At 60.9% G+C, this 20,243-nt stretch overlaps 3 protein-coding genes and 1 pseudogene across 7 annotated transcripts in view; 3 read left to right on the top strand and 1 right to left on the bottom strand.

Moving 5' to 3' along the window:
- KIF19 (kinesin family member 19) overlaps positions 1-12,526 on the top strand; it is a 28,441-nt gene extending 15,915 nt beyond the window's left edge. The window contains exons 6-20 of one of the 4 annotated variants that reach the window (XM_086355203.1): positions 113-238; positions 591-785; positions 2,517-2,663; positions 4,299-4,421; positions 6,127-6,292; positions 6,928-7,102; positions 7,212-7,410; positions 8,507-8,777; positions 8,870-8,991; positions 9,457-9,593; positions 9,838-9,943; positions 10,085-10,172; positions 10,830-11,224; positions 11,378-11,585; positions 11,840-12,526. In XM_086355203.1, the coding sequence (XP_086211329.1) occupies positions 113-238; positions 591-785; positions 2,517-2,663; positions 4,299-4,421; positions 6,127-6,292; positions 6,928-7,102; positions 7,212-7,410; positions 8,507-8,777; positions 8,870-8,991; positions 9,457-9,593; positions 9,838-9,943; positions 10,085-10,172; positions 10,830-11,224; positions 11,378-11,585; positions 11,840-11,970 (2,589 nt within the window). In that variant the 3' untranslated portion in view covers positions 11,971-12,526. Of the gene's footprint in view, positions 1-112; positions 239-590; positions 786-2,516; positions 2,664-4,298; positions 4,422-6,126; positions 6,293-6,927; positions 7,103-7,211; positions 7,411-8,506; positions 8,778-8,869; positions 8,992-9,456; positions 9,594-9,837; positions 10,173-10,829; positions 11,225-11,377; positions 11,586-11,839 lie in introns of all 4 variants that reach the window. The other 3 variants (XM_086355200.1, XM_086355204.1, XM_086355201.1) reach the window with 3 other exon arrangements.
- Positions 12,527-13,805: 1,279 nt separating this feature from the next.
- On the bottom strand, positions 13,806-15,640 carry LOC147351004 (BTB/POZ domain-containing protein 17 pseudogene; annotated as a pseudogene). The gene is made up of 2 exons (XR_015148400.1): positions 15,606-15,640; positions 13,806-15,046 (listed from the first exon to the last, which is right to left on the bottom strand). The product of XR_015148400.1 is annotated as a BTB/POZ domain-containing protein 17 pseudogene (transcript).
- On the top strand, positions 15,543-17,802 carry LOC147351005 (kinesin-like protein KIF19). The gene is made up of 4 exons (XM_086355219.1): positions 15,543-16,390; positions 16,483-16,604; positions 17,070-17,206; positions 17,454-17,802. Exons 1-4 carry the CDS (start codon positions 15,703-15,705, stop codon positions 17,662-17,664), a joined length of 1,158 nt encoding a protein of 385 aa, XP_086211345.1. The 5' UTR covers positions 15,543-15,702; the 3' UTR covers positions 17,665-17,802.
- On the top strand, positions 17,681-20,154 carry LOC147351006 (kinesin-like protein KIF19). The gene is made up of 4 exons (XM_086360956.1): positions 17,681-17,801; positions 18,371-18,852; positions 19,006-19,213; positions 19,468-20,154. The coding sequence occupies exons 1-4, from the start codon at positions 17,681-17,683 to the stop codon at positions 19,596-19,598; spliced, it is 942 nt and encodes a 313-aa protein (XP_086217082.1). The 3' UTR covers positions 19,599-20,154.
- The last annotated feature ends 89 nt before the right edge of the window (positions 20,155-20,243 follow it).

Below are 20,243 nucleotides of genomic sequence, written 5' to 3' on the forward strand. Positions count from 1 at the left end.
AGAGGAGCCTGGAGCTCTCGGGAGGGATGGAGAGCCCGGCTGTTGCCTGAGCCTCCTGCTCTTGGTCTCCCGTTAACGTCTGTCCCCTGCCCCTCCCAACCGGTCCCATCAGATCTACAATGAGATGATCCGGGACCTGCTGAACCCTTCCCTGGGGTACCTGGAGCTGAGGGAAGACTCCAAGGGAGTGATCCAGGTGGCTGGAATCACTGAGGTCTCCACCATCAATGCCAAAGAGGCGAGTCTTGTGCAGCCAGTCGGGTGGTGGAGGACACTAATCTCTGTGTGTGGGGGTATGACCAGAGGCGGCAGGGCTCTGCAACCAGGGAGCCACTGCAGTTCAGGTGGCTGGAGCTGGGGCAGACACAGAGGACCCTGGATGACACGCCCCCGGCCACGCCGACCCTGGGGACCGGCCAGGCACCCAGCCTCCCAGTTGACAGACAGGCCCTGAACACTCGGCCCCCACAGCACACGGGCGGCTGACCCAGCCCTGCCTTGGGCCCCTTCCCAACCTCGCAGAGGCAGGACTGGGGAGCATCCCCACAGGCCCCCAGGAGTGGCCTCCCTGCTCTGCCCTGCCCACCCAGATCATGCAGCTGCTGATGAGGGGGAACCGGCAGAGGACCCAGGAGCCCACGGCCGCCAACCAGACGTCCTCGCGCTCCCACGCCGTGCTCCAGGTGGCCGTGCGCCAGCGCAGCCGGGTCAGGGACGTCCTGCAGGAGGTGCCGCAGGGCCGACTCTTCATGATCGACCTGGCTGGCTCTGAGCGGGCCTCCCAGGTGAGGCCGGCTCCCCCCGGGGCTGGGGGCAGAGCTTGGGGGTGCGGGGCAGGGAGGCTGGCCCACCCCGCTCCCCAAGGGGTGGAGTGGGGACTGTCTCAGGGAGGGCGGGAGTGGGGGGTGCTCCAGAGGGGCGGGCACTGAGGGATGTCACAGAGGACAGAAAGGGTTGGCTGGGTGGGTTAGGGTACCCCAGGGAGATCCCCCCCGCCCCGGCCAAGGGGCTGTTTTGTGGGAAGGGGCCTGGGAGTGTGAGGGTCTCTCCAGGGAAGGAAACAGTGTGTGTCCCAGAGGACCTGGGGAAACAGCCAGGAGAATGAACGGGCCCGGTGAGGAGCTGGCGCCCCGGGGAGACGATGTCCCCTGAGGGAGGGGACCCTGCCCACCACATCAGGGAGAGAAAAGAGCCTGCCACCCACTTGTCAGTGTTCGTCCCTCCCCATCGCCGTTTGCCCAGCCCTGCCACCCTGGCCCCCTCTTGTGGGCAAATTCAGAAGTTTCGTGGTCGCCTGAATCCATGGGCATCTCACCATTAGCACTGAGGCAAACGCAAGCACCAGGGAGAAGCAACAAGGGTTTCATGTTGGAACACGTGGGGTTGGTTTCCACAGGGTGGAGTGGGAGAAACACATTTTCTTTCCATAAAGGCCTGAGGGCTTCCTGGAGGAAGGGGGCGGGGAGCAGCCAGTGGGGAGAGGGTGTGCCCTGCAGCCACCCGATCCCAGCTTCACCAGGCTGGGCAGAGATGTCTCCCAAGGGTGGCAGAGCCTCCTGGGACTTGGTCCTGTCCTGCTCTTACATCCATTCACGCACAAATTCATGCATTTCCTAATGCACAGGTTTCCTTTTTTTTAAATATTTACTTATTATTTATTTATGTATCGGCTGCTTCGGGTCTTAGTAATGGCACATGGAATCTTTAGTTGCAGCATTCAAACTCTTAGCTGTGAATATGGGACCTAGTTCCCTAACCAGGGATCGAACGCAGGCCCCCTGCATTGGGAGCGTGGAGTCTTAGACCCTGGAACCCCAGGGGGTTCCTCACACACCTTCTTATACACATATACACGCTGTCACATGTACACATGCAACTCACACACGCTCACACACCCTTCCCCACGTACACGCAAACTTCCATCCTTCCCCTCTGGAGCCTGGCTCTCTCTCTAGAGCCGGGAGCCCACGGCCGTGAGGGCTCCCAGCTGAGCTGCCTGGGAAGTCGCGACATCTCGCCCTCGGCGCTGCCCTTAACTGTGCCAGTGGGTCAGTCCCCAGGCAGACGAAGAGCCAGGCTCTCAACCCTCCGTGGGAGCATCCTGTCCCCTGCTGTTGTCCAGCTTGCGTGCTCAGTTGCTTTGGTCGTGTCCAACTCTGTGACCCCATGGAGTGCAGCCCGCCAGGCTCCTCTGTCCATGAGATTTTCCAGGCAAGAGTATTGGAGTGGGTTGCCACGCCCTCCTCCAGAGAATCTCCTAGACCCAGGGATCGAACCGGCGTTTCCTGTGTCTCCTGCATTGCCAGGCAGGTTCTTTACCACTAGCACCCGCCTAGGAAGCCCCACTCTTGTCCAGAGACCTTCTTGTTCTCTGACCTTCTGGAATGCCCTCCCTGGGCAGAGGGCAGACCAGGTCCTCAGCGTCTCTTCCTTGCAGAGCCCTGGGGGATGGGGAGAGGGTTTACAACCCAGGATGGCCTGGGGTGGGGAGTCATACCTGCTGCTCGCCCCCCCAGACACAGAACCGTGGGCAGCGCATGAAAGAGGGGGCCCACATCAACCGCTCGCTGCTGGCCCTGGGCAACTGCATCAATGCGCTCAGCGACAAGGGCACCAACAAGTACGTCAACTATCGCGACAGCAAGCTCACCCGCCTCCTGAAGGTACCAGCTGCCACCGGGCCTGGGCCCTGGGCACCCGGGGTGGGGCTGCCAGCTGCACAGAGAGAAATACAGGATGTCCAGCTGCATGTGAATAAATAACAGATAAATAACGAAATCTGGTTTGGGTATCAGTATGTATGTCCCATGCCATCTTTGAGACATACTTATACTTTAAAAAAAGCTCACTCATCCAAATTTCAGATCTAAACTGGGTGTCCTGTGTGTTAGGGGTTTCCAGGTGGCTGAGGGGGTAAAAAAAAATCTGCCTGCAATGCAGGAGATGGGGGTTTGATTCCTGGGTCAGGAAGATCCCCTGGAGGAGGGCATGGCAACCCACGCCAGTACTCTTGCCTGGAGAATCCCATGGACAAAGGAGCCAGTCCACGGGGTCTAGAAGAGTCAGACATGGCTGAAGCAACTGAGCACGCGCTCGCCGGCCCCTGTTTGCAAACAGCGGGGAGGAAAAGAGGTTGCATCTGAGCATCTGACCGCCCCCCTCCCACCCAGGGCTGTGGATTTGAGGGAACTGGGAGTCATCTGGATTTGGGGGTTCAGGTGGACAGTCAGTCTCGTGGCTCCCAGAGGCTGCTGTTGTGGGGTGGGGGGCGCACTCCTGGCTAGTCTCTGAATGCACTGCTTCACCCCGCCACACCCAGTTCCTTTTTGGAGAGGAGGGAGCCATTCTGCATGATTTGTGGGATCTTAATTTCCCGACCAGGGATTGAACCCTGGGCCCTCAGTAGTGAAAGCATGGAGTTCTAACCACCAGACGGCCAGGGAATTCTCCTCAGTTCCTTTTATCGGGTAGCGTATCTGAGTTAGGGGGTCGTTAATCCCATTTGCAGACGAGGACACCGAGGCACCAAGAGGCTAAGTAACCTCCCCAAAGGCTCCCGCCAGTAAGTGCTGGATGGAGGGCCCCAGCAGAGGTCTGGCTGGGCTGATGGCAGAGCTGCAGGTGACCTAACGCCGGGCATCAGCCTGCCAGCATCACTGCACCTGCAGGCTGGGGGTGCGAGAGCCGGCTCCTGCCACCTAGAAACCGGAGGGAGCTGAGGGTTAGGGAGGTGAAGGAGCTTGCTTGAAGTTGCTCAGCTGGTCACTGCCACGCCCAAGGGCTTTGCCCCCAGGCCCCTGTAGCCCCGCACACTCTCTCCGTTGAAGAGGGTAGGGCTAAGCCCGGGACAAGGGAGGCAGTGGCCACAGGCCCAGTTCACTCCATCACCAGCCTCGCTCCAGCCAAGACAATGGCACCTTCCGCCGTCAACAAACGGGGTGACCTGGATGGCCCGAGGAGATGGCGGAGAAGCCCAGGACCCCTCAGAGCTCTTCCCGCTCTGGTTCCAGCCAACCTTTCCTCGTCCTCATGTATATGAGCGGGGGAGGAGGAGAGCTGGGAGGCCCTGACTCAGATGCTGGAAATTTTCTAACATGAGCTTTGGAGAAGAAACGGAGAGGGAAGAAGCGGGGAGGCGGCAGAGGGGGCGGGAAGGTCCACGGGGTGCTCGGCACCAGCACCTGTGAGTGTGTGAGAGAGAGAGAGATGCACACACATGCCACGAGGGCATCACGAGCGGGAGCAGGGTCCAGGGAGGCAGCCCCCTGCTGACCGATGCCCGCCCCCGGCCCGCCCAGGACTCCCTGGGGGGAAACAGCCGCACCGTGATGATCGCCCACATCAGCCCAGCGAGCAGCGCCTTCGAGGAGTCCCGGAACACCCTGACCTACGCCGGCCGGGCCAAGAGCATCAAGACCCGGGTGAGGGGCCCCTGCTCTGTGCCCCCAGGATCTGCCCTTCTGGGCCAAGATTCAAGCCCCCTGACTGACTCCAAGGCCTGCCACCCCCAGCCCCCCGAACACACACACTGGACTGAGCCGCCACTGATCTGGCCCCCTGTGACTTGCCAGGAAGCCCACAGCTTCTGAGGGGCTCCTTCTCTTTTCAAACTTTATTTGGCCACGGTCAGTCTTTGTTGCTACGTGTGGGGTTTCTCTGGTTGCGGCGAACTGGGGGCTCCTCTCTAGTTGTGGCCACTGTGGTGGGTTCTCTTGTGTGACGTGGGCTCTGGGGCGTGTGGGCTCAGTAAGGGTGGCTTACGGGCTTAGCTGCCCCGTGGCATGTGAGATCTTCCCAGACCAGACACCAAACCCATGTCCCCTGCATCGGCAGGCAGACTCTTAACCATCGGACCTCCAGGGAAGTCCCGGTCCTCCTCTTGCTCAAAGTCTGTGCTCATCCCCAAGGTCTGTGCCCCGAGCCCCACCATCCCCTTCCATCTTCTGTTTTCATCTTAAAAGATGCTCATTCAGACCTTTACTCCTCCGAAGGCCCTAACCCCGACAGTTCCAATAGTGACTGTTACTGAGCACTTATACTGTGGGCCCTTTATCAGTTCATCTCATGTGACCCTCGAATGAGGCAGGCGTTATTTCTGTCCTCATCTTACAGCCGAGGACAGTGAGGCTGAAGGGAGCTAAGCGGCTTCCCGGCTGGGGAGGAAGGGCACTGAGCTCTGCCCAGTTTTCAAGGTTTCCCTACATTTTCTGATCAGTGTGTTAGAATCCTGGCTATCTATGAGGTCATCTGGGCCCACCCATGTGAAGAGTCTAAGAACCTAACCAACATTCTCCTAACATAGCAGTTTTCCAGCTACTGTGTCAGGAGCTGGATGCTTTATCTCTACTCTCTCCATTAAGTACTTAATGGTGGGAAGAGACCCTTAAAAGAGCGAATTGATAGTTCAGAATATTATTAATAGCAGTCACGCCAACAGCAGGGAGGCCAGTGGGATCCCACGGACCTCTTTAGAGACCGTGAGTGGGAATCTGAAGGGTGAAGAGGAGACTCCAGAAGGGAGGGAGCAGTAAAGACAGAGGCTCCTAAGGCAGGGAGGAGGTGGTGTTGGCGGCAGAGGTGGGGTGAGGAGAATGCTTCCTCCACTGGAGCAGTGAGCCAGATGAAACTAGAGAGAGCAGTGTGCCTTCAACACCAAATGAAGGAATCAGGACATTCTCCCAGCAGTAGGGAGCCAATGAAGGTTGAGTGGCACAGAGAGCCGGGGCTTGGGGGGGGGGTGTGGCACATAATTTTAGGAGTATGCCTCTCTGGTGGGGGCATGTAGTTTGATAGGTTGTAGGGTCGGAGGCAGGGCTTCCCTGGTAGCTCAGGTGGTAAAGAATCCGCCTGCAATGCAGGAGACCTGGGTTCAATCCCTGGGTTGAAGATCCCCTGGAGGAGGGCATGGCACCCACTCCAGTATTCTTGCCTGGAGAATCCCATGGACAGAGGAGCCCGGCAGGCTACAGTCCATGGGGTCGCAGAGAGTCAGGCACAGCTGAGTGACTAAGCAGAGCATAGAACAGGGTTGGAGGCGAGGAGGTCATTACTGTCAACCAGCAGAAAAAGAGGGTCCCCACTGGCAGGCCCTGGCCCCCAGGTGACTGTACCCCGCCCCCTCCCCAGGTGAAGCGGAACCTGCTAAGCGTCTCCTACCACATCGCCCAGTACACGAACATCATTGCTGACCTGCGGGGCGAGATCCAGAGGCTCAAGCGCAAGATCGAGGAGCGGGGTGGGCGGAGCCCGGACCGAGCCCAGCTGGGGCGGGGCGACATCCGCCACATCCAGGGTGTGTGCCTGGGTCTCCGTGAGCCAGAACCCGTCTCCCAATGCCCCTCAGGGTGCTCTGCGGTCAGACAGTGCTGGCTTCAAAGCCGGACTCGGGCTCTTTCTGGCTGAGTAGCCTTTAAGCCACCCGTCCTTCAGCTGTCAAACAGAATCGTGATCTCTGCCTCAGAGACCTCACCCGAGGATTCGGTGGTATCAGAGTGAGAGTCACCTGGGCATTTAGCTGTGTGGGGGCTTCACTCTGGGGACTGCAGTGAGGGCTGTCAGACTGGGCCTGGCATCGCCAGGAGGGATACGGTTCCCTAACAGATTTTCTGTACTTGCTTTGATGATCTTGCAGCACATGGCAGTAAAGTGTCTAAGGGGTGCCTTTTACTAGGTGACAGAAAGGCCCTCTAAAGGCTGGTGGAAGCCCAGTTCATACAGGGAGCTGGGAGTCACCTTTGGGTCACTGCCTGAAGACAATGTGGAAGGTGGAATGTGGGAGGGGGTAATCTAGGAGGTCTTCCTGGAGGAGGTGGTTGCACAGAAGTCTTTTGGGGAGAAAGAGAGGGGGAGGGCCCAGGCAGACCCAGACTTTCCTGGGCTGACCTTTCCTCCTCCACTGACCTCTCCCATCTCCCATTCAACGGGCAGCCGAGGTCCAGCTGCACAGCGGGCAGGGCGAACAGGCTGCAATGGAACACCTTCGTGAGCAGCTGATCAGCACCTTCCAGGAGCAAATGGACACACGGAGACGCCTGCTGGAGCTGGAAAACCGCGGCATGGAGCTGGAGATGGACACCTCCCACCACCTGCTCACCATTGCCAGGTAAGCACAGCTGGCCTGGGATGGGAGCCGGAGCTGGAGCCGCACCTTATGCCCCCCAACCCTCCATGGCCTGAATCCCCCGTCTCCTTTGGGGTTGGGGCTGTGGCAGCTGGAAGCATGAGAAGTCACGCCGGGCACTCAAGTGGCGGGAGGAGCGTCGGAAGGAGTCCTTCACTAAGGATGACACCAGGAAGGACTCGGACAACGGTGACAACCAGCCAGACATCGAGGAGCCCGCCGAGGTGGTGTCTGCCCGCGAAAGCATCGCTACCTTGATGACTGAGCAGAAGAAGCTGCGAAAGCAGAAGGTGCCTAGGGCTCTGGGTCTGGGAAAGGGGGTTGAGAGACTCAGCAGGAAGGGGCTGGGGGAAGCTTGTGGGAGGAGTGAAACCTGGGCTCTCAGGCCACAAATCCCCTGTGACTTTGAGTCTCTCTTTCTCATCTGAGAACTTCGCTGGTGGCTCAGATGGTAAAGAATCCACCTGCAATGCAGGAGATGCCACTTCGATCCCTGGGTCGGGAAGATCCCCTGGAGTAGGAAATGGCTACCCACTCCAGTATTCTTTCCTGGAGAACCCCATGGACAGAGGAGCCTGGTGGGTCACAGAGTCAGACACCAGTGAGGGACTAACGCTTTGTGTGTGTGGACTCAGTCGCTCAGTTGGGTCCGACTCTTTGTTACCCCCTGGACTATAGCCCACCAGCCTCCTCTGTCCATGGGATTCTCCAGGCAAGAACTCATCTTTAAAATGGGAGTGGTCAACCCTAGTGGGGTTGATGAGAAGAGTAAATAAATCCTTTCACACATTAAAGACTCAGAAAACTGTTAGCCAACATTTTAATGAGGATTTTCCAGATCTCCCTTCTCTGTTCTGGAGCATAGCCATACCAGGGGGCTTCAGGGTCCACCAGTCCAGAGGGCATGAGATGGGCTGCGGTTGAGCTGGTCCACGGAGCTCATTTCCCTGGATTCCCTGGTGGCTCAGATGGTAAAGAGTCTGGCCACCAATGCGGGAGACTGAGGTTCGATCCCTGGGTCGGGAAGATCCCTTGGAGAAGGAAATGGCAGCCCACTCCAATATCCTCGCCTGGAGAATCCCATGGAAGAAGGAGCCTGGCGGGCTGCGGTCCATGGGGTCGCAAAGAGTTGAACAGAACTGAGCGACTTTACTGCACCCAGCTTGTTTCAGGGATGGGTTGCAAGAAGGTGGGCACAGAGGGGTCACTCAGGAGCAGTCCCCGGGTGCAGAGTACAAGACACAGCTTCGAAAAGCAGGCCACGGAGTGGGGCTTCAGCCGGCCGCACAGCATCCGGGGGCTTGGAAGGGCGAGGACCCGCTCAGCGGCGGGCGCGGGCGGCCCCTCATCGGGCACCTGGTGCTGACGGCCCGCTCGGCTCCCCAGCTGGCGCTGGAGCAGCGGTGCCGAGAGCTGCGCGCGCGGGGCCGCCGCCTGGAGGAGACGCTGCCGCGGCGCGTCAGCTCGGAGCAGCAGCGCGAGGCGCTCGGCCTGCTCTGCCGCGTGCACGAGCTGGAGCTGGAGAAGGCCGAGATGCAGTCGCAAGCCCTGCTCCGCGACGGCGCGCTCCGCCACCGCCGCGAGGCCCTGCGCCGCCTGGAGCAGCGCCTCAGCCTCTGCGAGGAGATCATCCGCGCCCAGCGGCAGCTCATCCAGGGTAGGGTCCCCGCGCTACCTACCCCGCGAGTCCGACCCGCTAAGGGCCCGAGAGCGCGCACTGAGCCCTGCCTCTCCGCTCCCCCACCGCAGACTGCAACCTGGCCGTGCCGCAGCATCTGAAGGACCTGTACGAAGTGTACCTGCGGGAGCATGAGGAGGGCAACCTGGAGCGTGCCACCATGATGGACCGCCTGGCTTCTCGGGCCCTGCAGGTGGGCGCCCGGGCCGCACCATGCGCCCCTGTGCTAGGGGCAGGGCTGATGCCCAAGGCGGCGCCTTCCAGCAAGTAGGCTGGCCTCGGGACCGGGCTGGCTGATCCCCAGAAAGCTGACACCTCCTCCTTATCCGACACAGAGCCTCGCCAAGCTCCCCTCCCGTGGTGTTCTTCTCCCGCACGTGTCCCCATTCAGGGTCTGAGGGTCAGGGTTGGCCATCTGAGATATCACTAAGGGCCCCAGATGCCCTCGCAGGAGCCCAGGCCACCAGGCGGTGCCCCTGGGGATGCCTAGCAGACCACGGCTGGCCCCTGGGGACTCAGAACACAAGCCCCCCTGTCTTCTGGGGCTCCCAGCCCAGATTACAGCCCCAGACACTCTGTGTGCCTGTGTCACCCAGGCTGTTTACTTGGTCCGAGACCAAGTCTTCTGACTCCCCTCTCCCTCCTTTCCTCTCCCCAGGACAGCGCCTTGCCCAAGATTAGCCCCCCAGGAACTGTGCCGACCCCGGAGGAGTCTGACCTAGACAGCGTCAAGATGCCGAGCTCCGAGTCCCCACACCAGCACGGAAGCTTCCTCCCTCTGCTCGGCACTGAGAGGTGAGCTGAGGACCACTTCCAGCCATCCAGCCCGCCTGAGCCACCAGGCCGTGTCTCAGAGATGCCAGCCCAGACCTGGCTTCAGGGAGGATGGAGCAGGAAAGAGGGGAGGGGGGCACAGGTCTGGAGCCAGGACTTTGGGGTCCTCGTTCCCACAATGTAACAGTTCTCAGGAGGGGTGGCAGTGGGACCCCCATGGTACCAGCCTGGGCAACAGCTGCCCATCCTCCTCTGCCCACCTCAGTGAAGCCAACCACCCGTTCAAGACCAGCTCCCGGGCCTGGCAAGCGAAGGGCTCCTGTCTGCCCACCCCACCCCCAATCCGGGTGGGCAACCTGGTGACACAGGAGGTGAGCAGTGGGCCCCACGGGTGGGAGTACCCAGGAGAGACATCCAGTAGTTGGGATGGAACTTTTCCAAAACAGCCCTCTGAGGACATAGGGTTCCTGCTGGGTCCAATGGCTTCTCTTCCCAACCCATTCATCTCACAGGCCACCACTCAGGTGGGACTGAACGGCCAGATCAACTCCTCCCCTGAAAGCATCGAGAATCTGTCGGAGATCCCCTTGTCCCACAAAGGTGTGTCCCCTGCCTCCCCCGACACCCCATCAGCCTGAGCCTGGCATGATCTCAATAGCTCAGCGCACGCAGCCGAAGCCCCTTCCTTCCCTCTCCTCTGCTGAACACACCCAGGCATCGTTCTAGAAAGAGAGGCACCAGTACCCAGAGAAGAGTAACCACCTGCTCTGTCCACACAGAGCAGGGGACACAATTGGAAACCAGAATGGGGAACACATGGTACTTGGGGTCACGCCCCCTCCACTTCCCACTCGGAAATAATTGTAATAGCAAATAGAGTCCGAATCCTCCCTACCCTGTGGCCACAGGTGACCCTCATATCTCAGCAATCCATCCTCAGAACCTGGGACTTCCCTGGCAGTCCAGTGGTTAAGACTCAGCACTTCCACTGCAGCGGGTGAAGGTTCGATCCCCAGTCAGGGAACTAAGATCCCGTATGCCGTGTGTCATGGTAAAAAAAAAAAAAAATCTTCCCAACCCACTGAGGCTGGTTTTACCATCATCAGTTTACAGATGAAAAGAAGGCTCAGAAACTTGCCCAAAGTTTCTCAAACAGCAAGTTGGGGTGAGCTGCAGCAGAGAAAGGGGTGTTGGAGGTGCAGGGGGGGGGAAACGTGGCCTTGATCCCGGGGTGGGTGCCCCTCTGTCCCGCCGCAGGGAGGAAGGAGACCGCGGCCGACACCAAGAGCATCGCCGGGAAGGCTGCCCGGCACCGCTTGCAGGCCCTGGGGGCCGAGGGGCGCCAACTGCTGGCACCCACCATAAAGCAGAGCAGCCTGTCCCTGCACTTGAAGGGCCAGACTGATGACGTGCGGCCGCCCGGACCGCTGGCCTGCAAGCGGCCGCCCAGCCCCACCCTCCAGCACACCGCCAGCGAGGACAGCCTGTCCAGCAGCACAGGCGAGGCGCCATCCCGGGCAGTCGAGCGTCATGGCGATGGCCCTTGTCCCCCGCTGCAAGGCCAGAAGAAAAGCCCAAGAAAGAAACGAGAGGAGTCCCTGGAGGCAAAGAGGAAGCGGAGGTCCCAGGCCTTTGAAGTCACAGGACAAGGGGTGAGCCTAGAGGGACAGGAGCTGGGGGTGTCTGGGCCCCCTCCTTGCCGGGTTCTGAAGGCTGGACTCCTCCAGAGGCCCCAGGGTACCACTAGCTGTGCACCACTCTCCATGGAGTTTCCCCCAACTGAACCCAACATCTCCTTGTATCAGATCCCCACGCAGCTCCCAGCTCATCTGGCTCTCCAGCCAACACAGCTGTCCCGCCCCAAGATGCACGTTGCTGGACCCCGGCCTGTGGAGAATCACACTGAAGAACAGAGGATGCCAGTGGTTGGACACCTGACCCCTACCATCAGACCCCTGGGAAAGACCACGCTGCCTATGGCCAAGGTCAAACTCCCTCCGTGCCAGAGCTTGGGTGAGTCCCAGCAAGTGTCGGGGGGCGGGGATAGCAATGGGGAGAGGGGAGCCCTTGGCCAGGCCAGGGAGGAGACTGGTTGAACTCCCTGCCCCTATGGCTGCCCCTTGCTGGAAACTGGGTTCCTGAAGACTATTAGTGGGACTGGCCTCTGGGGGGGAGGTGCCCCTAGGGAGTTCAGAGCCACTGTGGGTGACGAGAGGGGCATGGAGAGGCATGCCTTAAAGCAGAGCTCCTGGCCCTTCCCGTTGCAGGCCCCGAGGACACCACCCCTGTCGCTGCCCCCTCCAACCCAGGGGATGTTTCCGAACGGGTTGCTCGGATGCCCCGCCTGCCCTATGGCACAAGCACCCAAGGCAAAAATGGGCACTTTGGGCACAACTGAGGGGCCCTGCCCGGAACCGGCCCTCCTGCCCGCCAAGGCTTGATGGGGTGTGGCAGTAATGGGAGACGGAGGCTGGGCAGATGGGGATGACCTGGCGTCAGGAGCTCGGGATCTCAGAAGGCTGGGGCCCCTGGGACCCAGGAACCATGGGGGTGCCTGCCCCCACACTTCCGTGCCTTCAGTGCCAACGGGAAGGGGAACTGAGCCCAGGAGGCATGGCCTGGATGGCAGGGCTCCCTGGCTTCCCAGCCCTGGATCCCCGGGCTCTCTGGGCAGAGACTCCTGTTGCCGAAACTCTTCTCTAAGATCTGCAACCAGATTGGCCTGAGGAATGTGGGGCGGGGATGGAGCAAGGAGGGACTGTTCATGGGATTAGGGCTCCTGGGCCCACATCTGGGACAAGGGCATGCTGGATGGCTGGGGAAGGGCCCGCCGGGCATTTCCCTTACTGTGGCTGGGGGCTGGAAAGGAATCTAGCTTTGTTACTCAGCAGTCATTTCCACTTTCCCCCTGCCCCAGAACTGCTTGTTAACAATAAAAATCCCATTTGAGTTTTGTTGGTTATTCCGGAAACTAGACCTTGTCTGAAAGGTGGGGTGGTCCTGACAGACTGGGCTTCCGTTCCCCGGGTCGTGCTAATGGTAAAGAACCTGCCTGCAATGCAGGAGATGCAAGAGATGTGGGTTCAATCCCTGGGTCAGGAAGATCCCCTGGAAGAAGAAATGGCAACCCACTCCAGATTCTTGCCTGAGGAATCCCATGGGTAGAGGACTGGCGGGCTCCAGTCCACAGGGCTGCAAAGAGCCCGACAAGGCTGAGCGACCGAGCACATCACTGATTAAGATTCAACCCAAGTCCCCTCTTCCCACCACACCCTCTTCTTCTCCAGCTGGTTGTAGAGCACCAGTCAACAGACTCCTGGGGGAAAGTGTTTTTCCTCCGGACTCTGAGGTCTCTGCCCAGACCCCCTCCCAGGAGAGGTCAGAGACTTAGGGTTGTGCTTACCCCTCCCACCCCAGGAAGCCAGGGCTCAGAAACTGCTCAACTGAGCCCCTCAGTTTCAGGTGAGAAAGCTCCCCCAAGGTGCACCTGGCCATCTCGATGCTTTTACCTGCCCTGTCCCCTGTGGGGACGGGGGCCCTTGGGGAAAAGGTAATGAACGATGGGGAGTCCCTGACCTGTGGAGCCCTCCTTGGACTGTTTTTGCCCCCAGAACTGGGTGGTTTAATCACCCCCTTGCCGCTCCGAGCGCTGGTTTATTCTACCAAGAGCTCTGGCTTCCCACGTAGTGCTGGTGATAAACAATCCACTTGCCAATGCAGGAGACGCAAGAGACACGGGTTCGATTCCTGGGTTGGGAAGATCCCCTACAGGAGGAAAGGGCATTGCCCTCCAGTATTCTTGCCTGAAAAGTTCCACGGGCAGAGGAGCCTGCCAGGCTACATACAGTACATGAGGTGGCAAAGACTGAAACACTGCTGAGCACACACATACACACCACCAGGAACCTTCCTTTCAGGTCAGTGAGAAAGCAACTCCTGAAACCAGGCATCTGGTCTACCACCCACCACCTGGCTTCTATCCACCCAGCTCTCAGGCCGCTAGGGCCTGGTCCCCCAGCGGGCCAGGACAGACACCTCCACTGGCCATGCCAATCCTGGTCCCTCTGCGCCATCTCTGCTGCTGCTGCTGCTAAGTCGCTTCAGTCGTGTCTGACTCTGTGCAACCCCATGACGGCAGCCCATCAGGCTCCCCCGTCCCTGGGATTCTCCAGGCAAGAACACTGGAGCGGGTTGCCATTTCCTTCTCCAACGCATGAAAGTGAAAAGTGAAAGTGAAGTTCTACTGGGCCTTTATTTTCCTGATCCAGAGGCCTCTGGAAGGCTCAGCTTCCCACCCTGGCCCGCCTGGCTACTTGGGGGTCCGGATGAGGGTGTGATAGACGGGCTTGACAATGAGGTGGAGATGCAGGGCATTCTCCACCAGGTACTCGGAGTTGCGCCGCTGCAGGTCGGCGTGCGCCAGGAAGTCACCGGCCTCCTCGCTGCTCTGGTGGAAGCTGTAGGCGTGGCGGACCAGCAGGCGGCCGTGGTGGCGCGCCCCCACCAGCACGGTCTTCTGGAAGCTCACGCCCGCCGCGTCGCCGCCGCTGCTGGCCGGCGTGACCACCAGCCGGGGCCGGCCGTCCTCGGGGCGTGCGAGGGGCAGCGCTGTGCCCGTGGCGTCCGCGTAGACAGGCCGCAGGCTTACCGGCAGCCAGCGTGGCGAGAAGAGCACGTTCCAGGTGACCCGGCGGCCCGAGTCGTGGCCGCTTGGGCCCAGCTGCGTCTGGAAGCTGGTGCTGCGATCGTCGCGGGCTGGGTTGTTGATGACCCACGGGGCGCCCCAGGCGGGCGCAAGGTAGTTGCGGGGCAGGAAGGCACTGCCATTGACGTCGAAAAACTTGGCGTAGTGCAGCGGCGAGGCGGCGTGGAACTGGTAGGCCTGAAGGAGCAGGTCGGCCACCGCCGGGCCGTGGCGCGCCAGGGCGGCCGAGCGCGCCTGAAGCTGGAACAGTTGAGCCGGAGGGATCATGGGGTAACGGATGGCGCGCAGCGCGCGCTCGGCCACAGCCGGCGGCGGCCGCGCGCGGCCCAGCCACGCCTCCAGCGCCTGGAAGAGCTCCAGCTCGTCCTGCAGCACGAGGTCCGAGCGCGGAAGCAGCTGCGCCAGCAGCTCAGGGCTCACGGCGCCCCACTCGGCGCTCCCCGCCACGGCCGACAGGTTCCAGGCCAGGAACTGCAGGCAGCTCTGGCGCAGGGCCTCGTCCCCGGTGCTCACCGCGTAGTGGTACCAGCCCACCGCCGGGCCCGCGCCGCCCGCCAGGTGCGCGCGCATATAGTCGGCCACGCCCCGCTGCAAGGAGGCCACGCGGTACTTGGTGGCCAGCTGGTGCAGGGGGATGGCCTGTGCCAGCAGCACGGTCAGCTCTCCGCAGTAGAGGTACCTGCCAGAGAGGTACAGAGATGGAGCGCGGTCAGGGAGGCCAGCGGTTACCCTATCCAGCGCTGCCTCCTGAGTCCCGAGGATACCCGGCCTTGGGCAGACAGTATCGTCATTAAGGGAGCCAACAGAAGGACCTTCCCGCGCGCATCCTACTTCACCGCCTCTTCTTTCCGGTTTCTCGTGGGACGTGGAAATAAGCAAGCATTTATTGAGCACAGGCGGCTCAGTGGTGAAGCATCCGCCTGCCAATGCAGGAGACGCAGGTTCTGTCCCTGGGTCAGGAAGATCCCCTGGAGTAGGAAATGGCTACCCACTCCAGTATTCTTGCCTGGAGAACCCCATGGACAGAGGAGCCTGGTGGGTCACAGAGTCAGACACCAGTGAGGGACTAACGCTTTGTGTGTGTGGACTCAGTCGCTCAGTTGGGTCCGACTCTTTGCTACCCCCTGGACTATAGCCCACCAGCCTCCTCTGTCCATGGGATTCTCCAGGCAAGAACTCATCTTTAAAATGGGAGTGGTCAACCCTAGTGGGGTTGATGAGAAGAGTAAATAAATCCTTTCACACATTAAAGACTCAGAAAACTGTTAGCCAACATTTTAATGAGGATTTTCCAGATCTCCCTTCTCTGTTCTGGAGCATAGCCATACCAGGGGGCTTCAGGGTCCACCAGTCCAGAGGGCATGAGATGGGCTGCGGTTGAGCTGGTCCACGGAGCTCATTTCCCTGGATTCCCTGGTGGCTCAGATGGTAAAGAGTCCGCCCGCCAATGCGGGAGACCGAGGTTCGATCCCTGGGTCGGGAAGATCCCTTGGAGAAAGAAATGGCAGCCCACTCCAATGTCCTCGCCTGGAGAATCCCATGGAAGGAGGAGCCTGGCGGGCTGCGGTCCATGGGGTCGCAAAGAGTCGAAAAGAACTGAGCGACTGCACTGCACGGAGCCTGTTTCAGGGATGGGTTGCAATAAGTGGGCACAGAGGGGTCACTCAGGAGCAGTCCCCGGGTGCAGAGTACAAGACACAGCTTCGAAAAGCAGGCCACGGAGTGGGGCTTCAGCCGGCCGCACAGCATCCGGGGGCTTGGAAGGGCGAGGACCCGCTCAGCGGCGGGCGCGGGCGGCCCCTCATCGGCCACCTGGTGCTGACGGCCCGCTCGGCTCCCCAGCTAGCGCTGGAGCAGCGGTGCCGAGAGCTGCGCGCGCGGGGCCGCCGCCTGGAGGAGACGCTGCCGCGGCGCGTCAGCTCGGAGCAGCAGCGCGAGGCGCTCGGCCTGCTCTGCCGCGTGCACGAGCTGGAGCTGGAGAAGGCCGAGATGCAGTCGCAAGCCCTGCTCCGCGACGGCGCGCTCCGCCACCGCCGCGAGGCCCTGCGCCGCCTGGAGCAGCGCCTCAGCCTCTGCGAGGAGATCATCCGCGCCCAGCGGCAGCTCATCCAGGGTAGGGTCCCCGCGCTACCTACCCCGCGAGTCCGACCCGCTAAGGGCCCGAGAGCGCGCACTGAGCCCTGCCTCTCCGCTCCCCCACCGCAGACTGCAACCTGGCCGTGCCGCAGCATCTGAAGGACCTGTACGAAGTGTACCTGCGGGAGCATGAGGAGGGCAACCTGGAGCGTGCCACCATGATGGACCGCCTGGCCTCTCGGGCCCTGCAGGTGGGCGCCCGGGCCGCACCATGCGCCCCTGTGCTAGGGGCAGGGCTGATGCCCAAGGCGGCGCCTTCCAGCAAGTAGGCTGGCCTCGGGACCGGGCTGGCTGATCCCCAGAAAGCTGACACCTCCTCCTTATCCGACACAGAGCCTCGCCAAGCTCCCCTCCCGTGGTGTTCTTCTCCCGCACGTGTCCCCATCCAGGGTCTGAAGGTCAGGGTTGGCCATCTGAGATATCACTAAGGGCCCCAGATGCCCTCCCAGGAGCCCAGGCCACCAGGCGGTGCCCCTGGGGATGCCTAGCAGACCACGGCTGGCCCCTGGGGACTCAGAACACAAGCCCCCCTGTCTTCTGGGGCTCCCAGCCCAGATTACAGCCCCAGACACTCTGTGTGCCTGTGTCACCCAGGCTGTTTACTTGGTCCGAGACCAAGTCTTCCGACTCCCCTCTCCCTCCTTTCCTCTCCCCAGGACAGCGCCTTGCCCAAGATTAGCCCCCCAGGAACTGTGCCGACCCCGGAGGAGTCTGACCTAGAGAGCGTCAAGATGCCGAACTCCGAGTCCCCGCACCAGCACGGAAGCTTCCTCCCTCTGCTCGGCACTGAGAGGTGAGCTGAGGACCACTTCCAGCCATCCAGCCCGCCTGAGCCACCAGGCCGTGTCTCACAGATGCCAGCCCAGACCTGGCCTCCCAGGGAGGATGGAGCAGGAAAGAGGGGAGGGGGGCACAGGTCTGGAGCCAGGACTTTGGGGTCCTCGTTCCCACAATGCAACAGTTCTCAAGGAGGCGTGGCAGTGGGACCCCCGTGGTACCAGCCTGGGCAACAGCTGCCCATCCTCCTCTGCCCACCTCAGTGAAGCCAACCACCTGTTCAAGGCCAGCTCCCGGGCCTGGCAAGCGAAGGGCTCCTGTCTGCCCACCCCACCCCCAATCCTGGCCGGCACCCTGGTGACAAAGGAGGTGAGCAGTGGGCCCCACGATTACCTGGATGTGGGTGGGAGTACCCGGGAGGGACACCCAGTGGTTGGGATGGAACTTTTCCAAAACAGCCCTCTGAGGACATAGGTTCCTGCTGGGTCCAATGGCTTCTCTTCCCAACCCATTCATCTCACAAGCTGCCACTCAGGTCGGTCTGAACGGCCAGATCAACTCCTCCCCCGGAAGCATCGAGAATCTGTCGGAGATCCCTTTGTCCCACAAAGGTGTGTCCCCTGCCTCCCCCACCCCCCATCAGCCTGAGCCTGGCATGATCTCAATAGCTCAGCGCACCCAGCCGAAGCCCCTTCCTTCCCTCTCCTCTGCTGAACACACCCAGGCATCGTTCTAGAAAGAGAGGCACCAGTACCCAGAGAAGAGTAACCACCTGCTCTGTCCACACAGAGCAGGGGACACAATTGGAAACCAGAATGGGGAACACATGGTACTTGGGGTCACGCCCCCTCCACTTCCCACTCGGAAATAATTGTAATAGCAAATAGAGTCCGAATCCTCCCTACCCTGTGGCCACAGGTGACCCTCATATCTCAGCAATCCATCCTCAGAACCTGGGACTTCCCTGGCAGTCCAGTGGTTAAGACTCAGCACTTCCACTGCAGCGGGTGAAGGTTCGATCCCCAGTCAGGGAACTAAGATCCCGTATGCCGTGTGTCATGGTAAAAAAAAAAAAAAATCTTCCCAACCCACTGAGGCTGGTTTTACCATCATCAGTTTACAGATGAAAAGAAGGCTCAGAAACTTGCCCAAAGTTTCTCAAACAGCAAGTTGGGGTGAGCTGCAGCAGAGAAAGGGGTGTTGGAGGTGCAGGGGGGGGGAAACGTGGCCTTGATCCCGGGGTGGGTGCCCCTCTGTCCCGCCGCAGGGAGGAAGGAGACCGCGGCCGACACCAAGAGCATCGCCGGGAAGGCTGCCCGGCACCGCTTGCAGGCCCTGGGGGCCGAGGGGCGCCAACTGCTGGCACCCACCATAAAGCAGAGGAGCCTGTCCCTGCACTTGAAGGGCCAGACTGATGACGTGCGGCCGCCCGGACCGCTGGCCTGCAAGCGGCCGCCCAGCCCCACCCTCCAGCTCGCCACCAACGAGGACAGCCTGTCCAGCAGCACAGGCGAGGTGCCGTCCTGGGCAGTCGAGCGTCATGGCGATGGCCCTTGTCCCCCGCTGCAAGGCCAGAAGAAAAGCCCAAGAAAGAAACGAGAGGAGTCCCTGGAGGCAAAGAGGAAGCGGAGGTCCCAGGCCTTTGAAGTCACAGGACAAGGGGTGAGCCTAGAGGGACAGGAGCTGGGGGTGTCTGGGCCCCCTCCTTGCCGGGTTCTGAAGGCTGGACTCCTCCAGAGGCCCCAGGGTACCACTAGCTGTGCACCACTCTCCATGGAGTTTCCCCCAACTGAACCCAACATCTCCTTGTATCAGATCCCCACGCAGCTCCCAGCTCATCTGGCTCTCCAGCCAACACAGCTGTCCCGCCCCAAGATGCACGTTGCTGGACCCCGGCCTGTGGAGAATCACACTGAAGAACAGAGGATGCCAGTGGTTGGACACCTGACCCCTACCATCAGACCCCTGGGAAAGACCACGCTGCCTATGGCCAAGGTCAAACTCCCTCCGTGCCAGAGCTTGGGTGAGTCCCAGCAAGTGTCGGGGGGCGGGGATAGCAATGGGGAGAGGGGAGCCCTTGGCCAGGCCAGGGAGGAGACTGGTTGAACTCCCTGCCCCTATGGCTGCCCCTTGCTGGAAACTGGGTTCCTGAAGACTATTAGTGGGACTGGCCTCTGGGGGGGAGGTGCCCCTAGGGAGTTCAGAGCCACTGTGGGTGACGAGAGGGGCATGGAGAGGCATGCCTTAAAGCAGAGCTCCTGGCCCTTCCCGTTGCAGGCCCCGAGGACACCACCCCTGTCGCTGCCCCCTCCAACCCAGGGGATGTTTCTGAACGGGTTGCTCGGATGCCCCGCCTGCCCTATGGCACAAGCACCCAAGGCAAAAATGGGCACTTTGGGCACAACTGAGGGGCCCTGCCCGGAACCGGCCCTCCTGCCCGCCAAGGCTTGATGGGGTGTGGCAGTAATGGGAGACGGAGGCTGGGCAGATGGGGATGACCTGGCGTCAGGAGCTCGGGATCTCAGAAGGCTGGGGCCCCTGGGACCCAGGAACCATGGGGGTGCCTGCCCCCACACTTCCGTGCCTTCAGTGCCAACGGGAAGGGGAACTGAGCCCAGGAGGCATGGCCTGGATGGCAGGGCTCCCTGGCTTCCCAGCCCTGGATCCCAGGGCTCCCTGGGCACAGACTCCTGTTGCCGAAACTCTTCTCTAAGATCTGCAACCAGATTGGCCTGAGGAATGTGGGGCGGGGGTGGAGCAAGGAGGGACTGTTCATGGGATTAGGGCTCCTGGGCCCACATCTGGGACAAGGGCATGCTGGATGGCTGGGGAAGGGCCCGCCGGGCATTTCCCTTACTGTGGCTGGGGGCTGGAAAGGAATCTAGCTTTGTTACTCAGCAGTCGTTTCCACCTTCCCCCTGCCCCAGAACTGCTTGTTAACAATAAAAATCCCATTTGAGTTTTGTTGGTTGTTCCGGAAACTAGACCTTGTCTGAAAGGTGGGGTGGTCCTGACAGACTGGGCTTCCGTTCCCCGGGTCGTGCTAATGGTAA

Source organism: Bos grunniens, chromosome 19, assembly GCF_055505025.1.
Source record: "Bos grunniens cultivar Pamir isolate PY7600 chromosome 19, Bosgru_T2T1.0, whole genome shotgun sequence".
Classification (NCBI taxonomy): domain Eukaryota; kingdom Metazoa; phylum Chordata; class Mammalia; order Artiodactyla; family Bovidae; genus Bos; species Bos grunniens.

Bases quoted from the DNA above. Each gene is read 5' to 3' on its own strand.
- LOC147351005 (XM_086355219.1), top strand. From the start codon at position 15,703: ATGGTAAAGAGTCCGCCCGCCAATGCGGGAGACCGAGGTTCGATCCCT. The intron at 16,605-17,069 runs GTGGGCGCCCGG...TCCTCTCCCCAG, and splicing joins TGGCCTCTCGGGCCCTGCAG to GACAGCGCCTTGCCCAAGAT. The intron at 17,207-17,453 runs GTGAGCTGAGGA...TGCCCACCTCAG, and splicing joins CCTCTGCTCGGCACTGAGAG to TGAAGCCAACCACCTGTTCA.
- LOC147351006 (XM_086360956.1), top strand. From the start codon at position 17,681: ATGGCTTCTCTTCCCAACCCATTCATCTCACAAGCTGCCACTCAGGTC. The intron at 18,853-19,005 runs GTGAGCCTAGAG...TCCTTGTATCAG, and splicing joins TTGAAGTCACAGGACAAGGG to ATCCCCACGCAGCTCCCAGC. The intron at 19,214-19,467 runs GTGAGTCCCAGC...TTCCCGTTGCAG, and splicing joins CCCTCCGTGCCAGAGCTTGG to GCCCCGAGGACACCACCCCT.